Source organism: Spermophilus citellus (assembly GCF_964194105.1).
Source record: "Spermophilus citellus genome assembly, chromosome: 2".
In the NCBI taxonomy this organism is placed as follows: Eukaryota; Metazoa; Chordata; class Mammalia; order Rodentia; family Sciuridae; genus Spermophilus; species Spermophilus citellus.
In genome coordinates, this window is record NC_138183.1 from 166,522,508 (window position 1) to 166,538,602 (window position 16,095).

At 33.1% G+C, this 16,095-nt stretch overlaps 1 protein-coding gene across 2 annotated transcripts in view; it reads right to left on the bottom strand.

The window, feature by feature from the left end:
* The window catches only part of DYNC2H1 (dynein cytoplasmic 2 heavy chain 1), a 387,437-nt gene that overhangs the window by 139,148 nt on the left and 232,194 nt on the right, over positions 1–16,095 (bottom strand). For both annotated transcript variants that reach the window (XM_081279719.1, XM_081279718.1), the window contains 2 exons: positions 14,408–14,616; positions 10,013–10,117 (listed from right to left, as the gene is read on the bottom strand). In XM_081279719.1, the coding sequence (XP_081135845.1) occupies positions 10,013–10,117; positions 14,408–14,616 (314 nt within the window). The remainder of the gene's footprint in view (positions 1–10,012; positions 10,118–14,407; positions 14,617–16,095) is intronic.

Genomic DNA, 16,095 nt, shown 5'->3' on the forward strand with positions numbered 1-16,095 from the left:
AGAGAGATATCCCAACTATACAAGAGCAACAAAAATAAACAGGGGGAAAAATTTCAAAAACACAACAGTTTCACGAAGCAGAAAGAAACGCAAGCAACATGAAAAGACAAGGAAAGAAAGGACCACAAGCAATGCAGGTCAACTCAACCCTAGAAGAGGTAATAGCTGCAACAGATGGAATGTCAGATAAAGAGTTCAGGATATACATGCTTCAGATGATCTGGACTCTCAAGGAAGACATGAGACAGCAAAATCAGACAATGAAAGATCACATTGACAAGGAACTACAGAAACAAATCCAGGAAGTAAAAGATCAATTTCACAGGGAGCTAGAAGTAATAAAGAACAAACAAATAGAAATCCTAGAAATGCAGGAAGCAATAAACCAACTTAAAACCTCAATTGACAATACTACCAGCAGAATAGATCACTTAGAAGATAGAACATCAGACAATGAAGACAAAGTATTTCAACTTGAGAAGAACATAGACAGTTCAGCAAGACTGCTAAGAAACCATGAGCAGAACATCCAAGAGATATGGGATAACATTAAAAGGCCAAACTTAAGAGTCATTGGGATACAGGAGGGCACAGAGCTCCAAACCAGAGGAATGAACAATCTATTCAATGAAATAATACGAGAAAACTTCCCAGACTTGAAGAATGAAACAGAATCCCATATCCTAGAAGCCTACAGGACGCCAAAAGTGCAAAATCATAAGAGATCCACACCTAGACACATTATAATGAAGATGCCCAACATAAAGAATAAGGAGAGAATTTTAAAAGCTACAAGAGAAAGAAAGCAGATTACATTTAGGGGCAAACCAATCAGGATAACAGCTGATCTCTCAACACAGACTCTGAAAGCTAGAAGATCCTGGAATAACATTTTTCAAACACTGAAAGAAAATGGGCTCCAACCAAGAATCGTGTATCCGGCGAAATTAAGCTTCAGGATGGAAGATGAAATTAAAACCTTTCACAATAAACAAAAGTTAAAAGAATTCGCAGCTAGAAAACCATCTCTTCAAAAAACCCTTGGCAAAACATTACAGGAAGAGGAAACTGAAAATAACATTGAAAACCAACAGTGGGAGGTAGGACAGTAAAGGGGGGAAAGTAACGAAAGAGGAAAACTAATCAGGTTTAGTAACATAAATAAACAAATATGACTGGATGAACAAACCTAATCTCAATAATAACCCTAAATGTTAATGGCTTAAACTCACCAATTAAGAGACACAGGCTAGTCGAATGGATCACAAAACAAGATCCAACAATATGTTGCCTACAGGAGACGCATTTGATAGGAAAAGATATACATAGACTGAAGGTGAAAGGCTGGGAAAAATCATTCCACTCATATGGACTGCGGAAACAAGCAGGAGTGTCCATACTCATATCAAACAAAATAGATTTCAAGCCAAAATTAATCAAAAAGGATAAAGAGGGACACTGCATACTGCTCAAGGGAACCATACACCAACAAGAAATAACAATCATAAATATATATGCCCCAAACAATGGTGCACCTACGTTCATCAAGCAAACTCTTCTCAAGTACAAGAGTCTAATAGACCACCATACAATAATCATGGGAGACTTCAACACACCTCTCTCACCACTGGACAGATCTTCCAAACAAAAGTTAAATAAGGAAACTATAGAACTCAACAACACAATTAACAACCTAGACTTAATTGACATATATAGAATATACCACCCAACATCAAGTAGTTACACATTTTTCTCAGCAGCACATGGATCCTTCACAAAAATAGATCATATATTATGTCACAGGGCAACTCTTAGACAATATAAAGGAGTAGAAATAATACCATGCATCCTATCTGATCATAATGGAATGAAACTGAAAATCAACGATAAAAGAAGGAAGGAAAAATCATGCACCACGTGGAGAATGAACAATAGGTTACTGAATGACCAATGGGTCATAGAAGACATCAAGGAGGAAATTAAAAAATTCTTAGAGATAAATGAAAACACTGACACAACATATCGGAATCTATGGGACACATTGAAAGCAGTTTTAAGAGGAAAATTCATTGCTTGGAGTTCATTCCTTAAAAAAAGAAAAAACCAACAAATAAATGATCTCATACTTCATCTCAAAATCCTAGAAAAAGAAGAGCAAAATAACAGCAAAAGAAGTAGAAGGCAAGAAATAATTAAAATCAGAGCTGAAATTAATGAAATTGAAACAAAAGAAACAATTGAAAAAATTGACAAAACCAAAAGTTGGTTCTTTGAAAAAATAAATAAAATTGACAGACCCTTAGCCATGCTAACGAAGAGAAGAAGAGAGAGAACCCAAATTACTAGCATACGGGATGAAAAAGGCAATATCACAACAGACACTTCAGAAATACAGAAGATAATCAGAAATTACTTTGAATCCTTATACTCCAATAAAATAGAAGATAGTGAAGGCATCGATAAATTTCTTAAGTCATATGATCTGCCCAGATTGAGTCAGGAAGATATAGACAACCTAAACAGACCAATAACAATAGAGGAAATAGAAGAAACCATCAAAAGACTACCAACTAAGAAAAGCCCAGGACCGGATGGGTATGCAGCAGAATTTTACAAAACCTTTAAAGAGGAACTAACACCAATACTTTTCAAGTTATTTCAGGAAATAGAAAAAGAGGGAGAACTTCCAAATACATTCTACGAGGCCAACATCACCCTGATTCCTAAACCAGACAAAGACACTTCAAAGAAAGAAAACTACAGACCAATATCTCTAATGAACCTAGATGCAAAAATCCTCAATAAAATTCTGGCGAATCGGATTCAAAAACATATCAAAAAAAGTATACACCATGATCAAGTAGGATTCATCCCTGGGATGCAAGGCTGGTTCAATATACGGAAATCAATAAATGTTATTCACCACATCAATAGACTTAAAAATAAGAACCATATGATCATCTCGATAGATGCAGAAAAGGCATTCAACAAAGTACAGCATCCCTTTATGTTCAAAACTCTAGAAAAATTAGGGGTAACAGGATCATTCCTCAACATTGTTAAAGCAATCTATGATAAGCCACAGGCCAGCATCATCCTGAATGGAGAAAAATTGAAGGCATTCCCTCTAAGATCTGGTACAAGACAGGGATGCCCTCTCTCACCACTTCTGTTCAACATAGTCCTCGAAACACTGGCCAGAGCAATTAGACAGACGAAAGAAATTAAAGGCATAAAAATAGGAAAAGAAGAACTTAAATTATCACTATTTGCAGACGATATGATTCTATACCTAACAGACCCAAAAGGGTCTACAAAGAAACTATTAGAGTTAATAAATGAATTCAGCAAAGTGGCGGGATATAAAATCAACACGCATAAATCAAATGCATTCCTGTATATCAGCGACAAATCCTCTGAAACAGAAATGAGGACAACTACTCCATTCACAATATCCCCCCAAAAAATAAAATACCTGGGAATCAATCTAACAAAAGAGGTGAAAGACCTATACAATGAAAACTACAGAACCCTAAAAAGAGACATAGAAGAAGACCTCAGAAGATGGAAAAATATACCCTGCTCATGGATAGGCAGAACTAACATCATCAAAATGGCAATATTACCAAAAGTTCTCTATAAGTTCAATGCTATCCCAGTCAAAATCCCAACAGCATTTCTTGTAGAAATAGATAAAACAATCAGGAAATTCATATGGAATAATAAAAGACCCAGAATAGCAAAAACAATGCTAAGCAGGAAGTGTGAATCAGGCGGTATAGCGATACCAGACTTCAAACTATACTACAGAGCAATAGTAACAAAAACAGCATGGTACTGGTACCAAAACAGGCGAGTGGACCAATGGTACAGAATAGAAGACACAGTAACCAATCCGCAAAACTACAACTATCTTATATTTGATAAAGGGGCTAAAAGCATGCAATGGAGGAAGGATAGCATCTTCAACAAATGGTGCTGGGAAAACTGGAAATCCATTTGCATCAAAATGAAACTGAATCCCTTTCTCTCGCCATGCACAAAAGTTAACTCAAAATGGATCAAGGAGCTCGATATTAAATCACAGACACGGCGTCTGATAGAAGAAAAAGTCGGCTATGATCTACATACTGTGGGGTCAGGCCCCAAATTCCTCAATAGGACACCCATAGCGCAAGAGTTAACAACCAGAATCAACAAATGGGACTTACTCAAACTAAGAAGTTTTCTCTCAACAAAAGAAACAATAAGAGAGATAAACAGGGAGCCTACATCCTGGGAACAAATCTTTACCCCACACACTTCAGATAGAGCCCTAATATCCAGAGTATACAAAGAACTCAAAAAATTAGATAATAAGATAACAAATAACCCAATCAACAAATGGGCCAAGGACCTGAACAGACACTTCTCAGAGGAGGACATACAATCAATCAACAAGTACATGAAAAAATGCTCAACATCGCTAGCAGTCAGAGAAATGCAAATCAAAACCACCCTAAGATACCATCTCACTCCAGTAAGATTGGCAGCCATTAAGAAATCCAACAACAACAAGTGCTGGCGAGGATGCGGGGAAATGGGTACACTTGTTCATTGTTGGTGGGACTGCAAAATGGTGCAGCCAATTTGGAAAGCAGTATGGAGATTTCTTGGAAAGTTGGGAATGGAACCACCATTTGACCCAGCTATTCCCCTCCTCGGTCTATTCCCTAAAGACCTAACAAGAGCATGCTACAGGGACACTGCTATATCGATGTTCATAGCAGCACAATTCACGATAGCAAGATTGTGGAACCAACCTAGAAGCCCTTCAATAGATGAATGGATTAAAAAAATGTGGCATTTATACACAATGGAGTATTACTCTGCAATAAGAAATGACAAAATCATAGAATTTGGAGGGAAATGGATGGCATTAGAGCAGATTATGCTAAGTGAAGCTAGCCAATCCTTAAAAAACAAATGTCAAATGTCTTCTTTGATATAAGGGGAGTAACCAAGGACAGGGTAGAGACGAAGAGCTGGAGAAGAAGAATAACATTAAACAGGGATGATAGGCGGGAGGGAAAGTGAGAGTTAAGGGAAATTGCATGGAACTGGAAGGTGAGCCTCAGGGTTATACACAATTACATATAAGAGGAAAGGAGGAGTAGGAGAAAAATTATATAAGTGGAAGAAACGATTTATAGTAGAGGGGATGGAGAGAGAGTAGGGGAGGGGAGGGGAGGGGAGGGGTGAGGGGACAGTGGAGAATGGGATAGACAGCAGAATACATCAGTCACTAGAAAGGCAATTTGTAAATCAATGGAAATGTAACTGATGTGACACAGCAATCTGTATACGGGGTAAAAATGGGAGTTCATAACCCACTTGAATCAATCTGTGAAATATGGTATAATAAGAACTATGTAATGTTTTGAACAACCAACAATAAAATAATTAAAAAAAAAAAAAAGATCTTCTAGTTGTCTTATTTTCTGACCACACATCAGTCTTGCTACAATTCTTTGAAGTATCACCCCCATCTCTAAATATATGTTAAATATAGGTAATTACTGGGATTCTGCTTTGGGAGCATCTTTTTCTGCTTTATCAATGTTTTCTAACAATCTCTGACTCCCATGGCTTCCTCTCCAGATAGGATTTTCTGTTTACCAAATCCATTATCAAATCTATATCTGAATTCTCTGTTTATTTAGTAAAAATTCCTACCATAATGTCCAAGCAGTTAATCTATGGGCATCTCAAAAAATACTATCCCATAGTTACGTCAATTTAATATATTAAACTGATCTCTTCTTCTCCCCATCATCAAAAATGAAAGTGCAAAAATCTCTTTCTTTTGACACTTACATTTTGATTAATGCAACACTGTCTATACAGCATTAATAACTCAGTGAAAAAGCAGAAGGAAAGGGATATTACATTGTTTGATATGAATGAGAACATATATATTGATTCAGGTTACACAAAAGTATCTGATAACTGCTGTCATACAGCATAAATACATGAGTATTACAAACACTTTGTAATAAATGCCACTTACGGTTATTGCCTTGTATGGGTGTACTAGATTCATTTCGAGCCTTCATATTTGTACAAAATTGGTTACATAGCTTTTGCATTGGTGTTTATCTTTAAAAGTCCAAATTTTGAGTACCTTCTTCAATAACAGTTCTCACAATTCTGAACTTGTACATGATAAATAGTGTGTATTTTAACATTTATTTGGTGTAAAGATGATGACAGATTTGATGTCAAGTCAGACTTCTTAATATCTGAATATTCACTTTCAAATAAAGGCAAACATTCTAAATGTGGCTTCTAATAAAAAAACTCTAATTATATGCTCTAAACATAGTCATTTTTTAGTTCAAATATGTATACATATTGGTAATTACAAAAATAAGAGGTTTTAATAATTGTACTGTGAAAACCATCCTATGTATGAAAATGATAATTAAGAACTTTTAAAAAGTAGTGAAACAGACCTATAGTTAAAACGTGTATTAAAGTATGTATTACCAGAAAAGTTTTAAGACTACATTATCTTCTTCTCATCTAACAAATATTAATAAAAATGTCAATATCAAGGCAAGACAAAATAGTTGAGATTAAAGCACAGCAAAATAAATTTTGGAGAATTATCTGGTAAACTAGAGTGAGCAAAAAGTAAAAATATATACTGGATTGTTGGGGAAAATAACATTGGAATTTATCTTCTCATAATATTATGTGCTTAGATACTAAAGTGTTCAGTTAAGTAAAGAAAGTTTTGTGGGTTTTTTTGCTTGTAAACAATATTTGTTTATTTCTCATGGTTGAAGAGTCTGGGAAGTCTAAGATAATATGAATAAATTTATGTCTGGTAATGGCTTTTTTTCCTGGTTCATAGATGACTCCTTCTGGCTGTATCCTCACCTGATGGGCAAGGCTACTTACTATCTGGGGCTCCTTTTATCAGAACACTTTTTTAAATGAATTTTTTTATTTATATATGACAGCAGAATGCATTACAATTCTTATTATTTATATAGAGCTCAATTTTTCATATCTCTGGTTGTATACAAAGTATATTCACACCAATACGTGTCTTCAGAACTGAAAATCCTTATGCAACAAAATGAAATTAAACCCCTATCTCTCACCATGCACAAAACTCAACTCAAAATGGATCAAGGACTTAGGAATACAATAACAGACCCTGTGTCTAATAGAAGAAAAAGTAAGCCCTAATCTCCATCATGTGGGATTAGGCCCCAACTTCCTCAATAAGACTCCTTTGGCACAAGAAATAAAACAAAAATCAATATATGGGATGGACTCAAAAAGTTTCTTCTCAGTAAAAGAAATAATCTGCAAGGTAAATAGAGAGCCTACATCTTGGGAGCAAATCTTTACCCCTCACACATCAGATAGAGCATTAATCTCTAGGGTATATGAAGAACTCAAAAAGAAGAGCACCAAAAAAAACAAATAACCCAGTCAATAAATAGGCCAAGGATCTGAACAGACACTTCTTAGAAGATGATATACAATCAATCAACAAATATATTTTTAAAAGTTCATCATTTCTAGCAATTAGAGAAATACAAAAGTAAAGAAGCTTTTATCTGCCTAATTTGCTATGAAAACCTCTGATGTTTGGGACTCAACTTAGACTAGGGATATATTGATATTTGTATGCCAACATGGGACCTATGTTACTAAAATGAAAAAAAAAAAAAGATTAGCAGGAAACAAAGAATATGGTTTCTCATAAACCAAGAGCCTCATACCCTTGGCTTTTGTAGCCACACATGGCCCAAAAGCAAAAGAAGCTGTGTATGTAAGTGAGTGTTTGACCTCCATTAAGTGAAAAATGCTGGGAATTCTACATTTTTATTCCTGTATACTTCCCTGAAGTCTCTAAAGCTGTATCTAATGTTACCCTATTTCTTTCATTAGATATCCAATTCAAGCCATGCTAAATCCAGTTCCCCCAGAAGCTGAATTATCTTTAGATTAGAACTGTAGAAGCCAGCTTAAAAAAGGCTTTTGGATCTGTTAATATAAGGTTCCAAAAGCAAACCATTTGGGGGGTTCTGTAAAATACTTCTTATTCTTTTAATGATATTTTAATTATTTTAACCTTTTCTGTTTAAGTACTATGTAAAATTTTATGTATACATAAAATATATGTGCATATACGCACATTGGCAAACAATAGTTAAAACTTCATTTTAAACACTAAAATAAACCAGAGAAAAATAAATTTGGTTTAGCTATGTTTTTGTTTGTTGTTTGTTGGTTGGCGGGTACCAGGCATTGAACTCAGGGGCATTCAACCACTGAGCCACATCCCAGCCCTATTCTGTATTTTATTTAGAGACAGGATCTCACTGAGTTGCTTAGCACCTCACTTTTGCTGAGGCCGGTTTGAACTTGCAACCCTCCTGCCTCAGCCTCCCGAGCTGCTGGAAGCTGCACCCGGCCAGCTATGTATTTTTAAATGAAGTGCTTTCAAGTTTACTTTATATCAGGAGAACATTTGTGAACAGCCAGTATGTGTATATACACTCACACATATTTTTAAAAATCCATATATATTATCAGTATAAATACTGATAATGATTATTTCAGGCCAGCTAAAAAGCATGGAGAGAAATGACAAGTTTAACCATCTATGGTAAGTATGTAAGGTCTGGACTGGGGTTTTAGCTTAGTGGTAGAGCACTTGCTTGCCTAGCACATGTGAGGAACTCAGTTTAATCCTCAGCACTGCATAAAAATAAATAAAATACATAAAAATGTAAAGTCCATACAGGACTTTACATTATCTTATAGACTATTTGATTGGACACTGTTATAAGAAAGGGAAAAGGAACTGGAGAATATTGTCAGTTGGTACAGATGAAGAGGTTATTTGTTCCTGGGAACATTTATACTTGCTTTTATAAATAATGTGCTAATTTTTTATAATGATATGACCATTTTAGATTTTCAATACAGGCAAGATAGTTAACAATAAAATAAGAAAAGAAACATAATGAGTTTTATAAATGTTGGCTAAAATAGCAATAAAATATAAAACTGTAGATTTAAATAGGAAAATAAAAACTAACTAAAATGCCCATAAATAATCAAAGAAACAGGTAAGGGCCAAATGAGTTTTCTATGCACAAATTACACATTGAACCTTATGTAATGGTTTAAAATTTCATGCCCCTGAAATGGTGCACATTACTTAGCAATACATTTATGCCTGAAAAGTAGCTGTATGTAAAGGATGATGAGAACCACCTCATCACTCAGACAGTCTGAGTTTAAATTCTGGTACTACCTCTGTTTTTAATGATCTTGGACAAGTTGCAATATATAATTCTGTGTGTATCTGTATCATTTTCCTCATCTGTTAAAAGGGGAGAGTATTAATATTAAAGTCCATATGTATAAAGCATTTAGAACAGTTTCAGGCACATAGTGGGAGGTTAATAAGTGTTAGATCTTCTTAATTAAGATGGACCAGGAATATACATCTTTCAGAGCAAACATTTTTCTGCTTCAGTGATTTAAAAATTCAAATTCCAAATATGCATAATGTTCAATCATGAGTAAATTAATAAGAAATAAATGTATCATTTATAAGCTAATACACAATTGCAAATTATATATCTGTATCTGATACCTATTATGAAAATATCAAATTTAGTTAAATTCAATCATTGTCAATATTAATTAATTCATTAATGCTACATTTAAAGTAATCATAAAATACATCAAAAGAATGCAAAAAATATTTTTAATAAAAATGACAGTATTTGATGTTATATTACTAATTTTTATAAACATTAAGAAAAAAATTTGATTCCTTTAAAATTTATTTAAAGTAAAATTGGAATCTGTTATATTCAATGATATAAAAGTTTTAAATAAAAGCTTATGAGCTTTGTCGTAATGAAACTTAAACTAGTTTCATTCAGTCTCCAAAGTCATATTTTTCTAAAAGGTAGATACTTTCTTAAGTTACCTGAGAACTGATCATGCGCTGAGATGAACGAGCAATATTGGCAGGAAGACCAAAGAAACTAGGTTTGTCATCCTCTGGAAGTTTTTCAATGACAGCACGATAGTCCTAACCATAAAGAAAAAGAAGAAAATATTTAACTAGAGATTGAATTTATAACCATTGAAGTCAAAAAGAATGAACATTATAAAGAATCTCACTTTGTCTTTATTTTAACTCATTTATAGGAAATGTTCTTTCAATACTTTTTTGTGCATCTATAATTTCATACTATATTTTCCTACACAAACTCCCAATTCAAGAAAACCTTGAATTGATTAAGACATTTAGTGGCCATGTCTACTATGTGTAAGATATTATATTAATTTGGGTGTTTTTTGTGGTTATTGTTGTTTCCAGTTTTACCATATACTTTTTGTTTTTTTTTTAATTTTTTTTATTTATATATGACAGCAGAATGCATTACAATTCTCATTACACATATAGAGCACAATTTTCATATCTCTGGTTGTATACAAAGTATATTCACACCAATTCGTGTCTTCCTACATGTACTTTGGATAATAATGATCATCACGTTCCACCATCATTTATAACCCATGCCCCCTCCTTTCCCCTCTAACCCCTCTGCCCTATCTAGAGTTCGCACAAGAAATAAAATCAAGAATCAATAAATGGGATGAATACAAACTAAAAAGTTTCTTCTCAGCAAAAGAAACAATCTGTGAGGTGAACATACAGCCTGGGAGTAAATCGCTACCCCTCACATATCAGATCAAGCACTAAACTCTAGAGTATATAAACAACTCAAAATGCTAAACACCAAAAAATAAATAAATAAATAACCCAATCAATTAATGGGCCAAGGAACTGAACAGACACTTATCAGAAGATTATACAAAATCAATCAACAAATATATGAAAAAAATGTTCATCATCACAAGCAATTAGAGAAATGCAAATCAAAACCACTCTAAGATTTCATCTTACTCCAGTCAGAATGACAGCAATTATGAAGACAAACAATAAGTGTTGGTGAGGACGTGGGGAAAAAGGTACATTCATACACTGCTGGTGGGACTGCAAACTGGTGCAGCCAATATGGAAAGCAGTGTGGAGATTTCTTGGAAAATTGGGAATGGAACCACCATTTGACCCAGCTGTCCCTCTCCTCGGTCTATACCCAAAGTATTTAAAAACAGCATACTACAGGGACACAGCCACATCAATGTTTATAGCAGCACAATTCATAATAGTTAAACTTTGGAACCAACCCAGATGCCCTTCAATAGATGAATGGATTAAAAAATGTGGTATATATACACAATGGAATATTACTCAGCAATAAAGGAGAATAAAATCACGGCAATTGCAGGTAAATAGATGGAGTTAGAGAAAATAATGCTAAGTGAAGTTAGCCAATCCCCAAAAACCAAATGCCGAATGTTTTATTTGATATAAGGAGGCTGATTCATAGTGGGATGGGGAGAGGGAGCATGGGAGGAATAGACGAACTGTTGTTGTTTTTAATGGCACTAGGCATTGAACCCAAGACCTCATTCATGCTAGGCAAGCACTCTATCACAGAGCTACACCCCTAATCCTTTTTTAAAGTTTATTTTGAGGCAGGGTCTCACCGGGTTGTCCAAGCTGGCTTCAAACTTGTGACCCTTCTGAGTAGCTAGGATTACAAGCATGTGCCATAACACCCAATTATGTTAAATGTTTTTAGAAAATCAGTGTAATATTTTTTCCATAACCTATAAAAGACCAATCTGAAGAGTTCAGGTCTGCTTATGTTAAGTTAGAATATTAAAAAAAAATTAAAGAGCTATAAACCTATGAAACACACTGTTACACTAGTCCTGCTTTGTAAATCACTTTATCATACAGCAATTCCATAGTTAGTCTTCAGTTTACTAATGAAGTATGATGAAATTCATTTTAACCCTACTATTTCATCCTAGGATTTACTCTAAGTATTTCATAAGCTTGTTTTATCAAGTATTCATCTGAATGGTGTATCCACTTATGACTTCAGATAAAGATCAAATACAGACCAAGAGGAATAATTCATTTTGGTTAAAAGATAGGAATTGTTTTGTTTTCATAAATAGGCAAGCTGTTTCAAGGTAGGTACTGTATATGCATCTAAACTGTATTTGCTGAGTAGGAGGAGGGAGACATGTCCTCTGACTTCTCATCATACTTTTTCATCCTTGGCATCCCTGGATTCCAGGGAGCTTACGACCTATAAATATGTCATATTTTGGACATACGTGCTGTACTTGGAAATTCCTCTAATTTAACTCAGCATTTGTAAACTTCTTCATAGTGTTCAATCACAATGTACACAAATATATATTTATGTGTATGTGTGTGTTCATCATCCCAGCAGACTTTTGGTATCCTCCTATCTAATTCAGATAGAAAACTAAATTGTAATTCTCATAAATCATCCTATAAATTTAAAACTATTGCTCTTTGTAGAGTTGGTTTATTTCCAAATAGCTGTAAATATTTCTCATCTAGACTGTCTTCTGTCTATATACAAGTATATATTGACAAGTTGACTAAATAACTGACAGTCACAAGACCAGACTAATGTATTCTCACTTGGACACAACATAATATTCACTACAGTGTATTTATATAAACAGCATAAAATAAGCAAAAACTAACTTAGGCTGACAAAAGTTAATACAATGTATCCTTTGTAGGAAAGGTAGTAACTATAAGAAAGATGAGGAGGGCTCTGGAGAACTGTTAATGTTCTATTTCCTGATTCTGTGGTAGTTATACTTGTATTTGATGTATAAAAATTCATTGCATTGCATCTGCAATATGTATAGGTGATATGCATATCTTCCATAAATATTACTTTTCCACACAGGCTTGAAATACAGGCAGAAGATGTTAAAGTACACTATCTGAAAAAAAATATAGACTAAATACCTATGCATTAAACTAGTCATTCACTCTAATGTTCTCTACCATAAAGTAAACATCATATATTCAATGCTGTATGCACAATATTTGGAACAAGGCTATCAATGAACAGAACTACAATGCATATTATTGAATGAATAAACAAATTAAAAATAACTTAAAAACAAAACACCTGGGGTAGTCTATAACATAATAATAGATAAAATATTTAATAAGCATATTATATTTAATTTCAGTTTTTAGATATGTTTTTTGATAATTATGTTATTGAAAGAATTTTCTTAAAGGCTCAGTGGTTGAGTGAACCTGAATTCAATAAATGGTATACCCTCCCAACTCCACAAAAAAAATATATATGTACATATTTGAATGAGAAATAACATGAAGCATAATTACATAATCAAATATATCTCTTTAAAATATATGAAGAAATGTTACAATAATGCTTATAAAAATATTAGGGCATGTATATACCAATATAGGTTTGTGACAAAATAAACTAGAATTAAAATCTTTGGGCTATGTTAAATATGTTTCTGTAAAAGATGAGTGTATTCTTAAGAGGCTTTCATATGATGACTCAAGGCAAAAGATATAGGTTGCTAAAATAAATACACAAAAACAAAAATGTTGCTGTAAAAGATAAAGTGAATGGCTTTTATATACTGAGACTTGCATTAGTTTACATGGCAGAAACTAAAGGCAGATATCTGCTATACACTATTTCACTTTCCATTCTTCAGTACATCAGAGTACACTCACATCTACTAGGAAGTAGCATACCGCATTTTTCAGCTCTTCACAGCAATCCTACATTGTTTTAGTTTTCCTGGGCTGCCTAGTCTCTTTATGATTTGCCTATACAATGCCCTACTGTCACTATGATAAAATTATCTTCAGTAAACACTCAAAAGTTTATAAGACACTTCACTAGAGTTTAGAGAATCAGGCCATGTGACAAATTAAATAATATGTATTACGAGTAATTATTTGTGCTTTTGAAAAAAAATGACATGTTTAACAATGTAAGAAATTATTTTTAAAAAAAAGAATAGAAGAAAGATCACTGAAGGAGACAAAGGGAAATGAAGGGAAAGAAGGAGGGATGGGATGGGGAAAGTCAGTGGAATGAATCTGAGCTAACATTACTATGTATATACCACAGTGAATCTCACCATTATGTACATTCACAAGACACTAATTAAAAAAAAAAAAATACTAAGCAAACAGTAGAAAGATCCGTAGAGTAGAGAGAAGGAAACAGGAGTGGGAGGAGGAGAGGGAAAGGGGAAGTATGGGGACTGAATTACAATAAATTCTATTCCATTCTTTTATGTCAGGATGAATTCTATTGTCATGTACAACTAAGAAGAACCAATAAAATTTAAAAAAATGATTCAAGATGTATCTGGTACAAGTAAAAGACTGAAAATGATTCATTTTACTTACCAAAATACTGCAGGATTTGGGTAGAGATATGGAATATGGAAAAATGTTTTTCTTATTTCTTTGGTTTAAGACATCAATTACTGAAGAATTAAAAAATTGTTTCAGGTATGATTGAAGAACTCTGAGGTCAAAATAGTTATCTATACGCCCTCCGTAAATAGCATTTTCAAATAAACCATGTACATATTCCCATTGTACATCTTTGGTACCTATAAATTAAAACAAAATTACATTTTAACATGTTAACTAAATTACTGGCCCTGGTTATATTTATAGAATATGGACATATATATTTAACAATAACTACTAAGTCATTTATTTAAATGGTCAATATTAATAGTAGTTAAAATTTATTCAGATTACTTAATCAAATAAAAATTTTCAAATATTTTACACTTATTAACTCAATGTTCATAAAAAACATGGAAGTATTAATATCATTCAATTATACAGATGGACAAATTGAGGGAAATTTGAATCACCAAAGGGAGAAAAATCACATAGCCACGCAGATCTAGATTGGAAATGAGACATTCTGAATCCTGAGCCATCCTTTTTTTCTGTCATACAATACTGGCAACTTAAATTGGAAACTCCTTAAAAGATCCTGTCCAAAACAATTTTACATAGCACTTAATGAAACATTCAGTTCACAAAATAATCTGATTAATACAAAAACACTACAAAACATCTTCATATAACAGTCTTCTATATGTCATGATTTCCAAAGTTAACTATCCATTTCCCATTTTACTAAAAGAGAAATGTATAAAAACACCATGGAAATTTTCTCTGTATTATTTCAATAAGTATCTTCATAACCACAATTCAGTGGTAATATTAAAGTACAAGAATTAAGTTTCCAATCTCTAGTAAATTCAGGAAACACACAGCAATAATTGAAACTAGCTAAATTTTTTGTTAGTATTATTAGCTTGGTTCTATTTCATCACTATAAAATTCAGAGAAGCATAAAACTTTAGTTAAGTAGTATTACTAAACACCTTGGAACCCAAATGAGTTATGGCCTCCTAGAGGATAAGGACATCTATATGATAGAGGAATAATTAAAGTTGTTTTCAACATATATCTTACTATGAACAATGGCTAAATAACAAGAGACTTTCCTAAGATTTATCAGTTTTCTCATTCTACCTTGATATTCACTAAATGATACATCAGTAACTGATTAATGTTCTTTTCAATTTAAAAAACTGAAGTGACCATTGTGTGGTATATTTTCTCATAGTTTTATAAGAAAATCTTAAGAACAAAAAGCAATAATGGACTAACAACTGTTTACAATATATTAAATATACTAAATATTAAATGATTCAGGTGACTTTTCTCATTTAAACCTCTCAACAATTAAGCAAAACAAGAAATAGCCTATATTTCTATTTGTAAATCTGGAAATTGAGGTTTAAAAGGTTAAGAAAGTTGCTCTAGGTCACATGGCTATTAATCTCTAAACCAATCTCTAATCAATTGGCCTACTAAATTTTTTCTACTGAATTGAATTTTACATAGAATCCCTTGATACTAAGAAATTTTGGAACCAAAAATTTTATGATTATATTTTTAACATGAAAATAAATATTTTTTATTAATACATTCTAAATACATAGAATAATGGGTTTCATTGTGGCATTTTCATACGTGTAAATAACATACTCATCATATTGCTC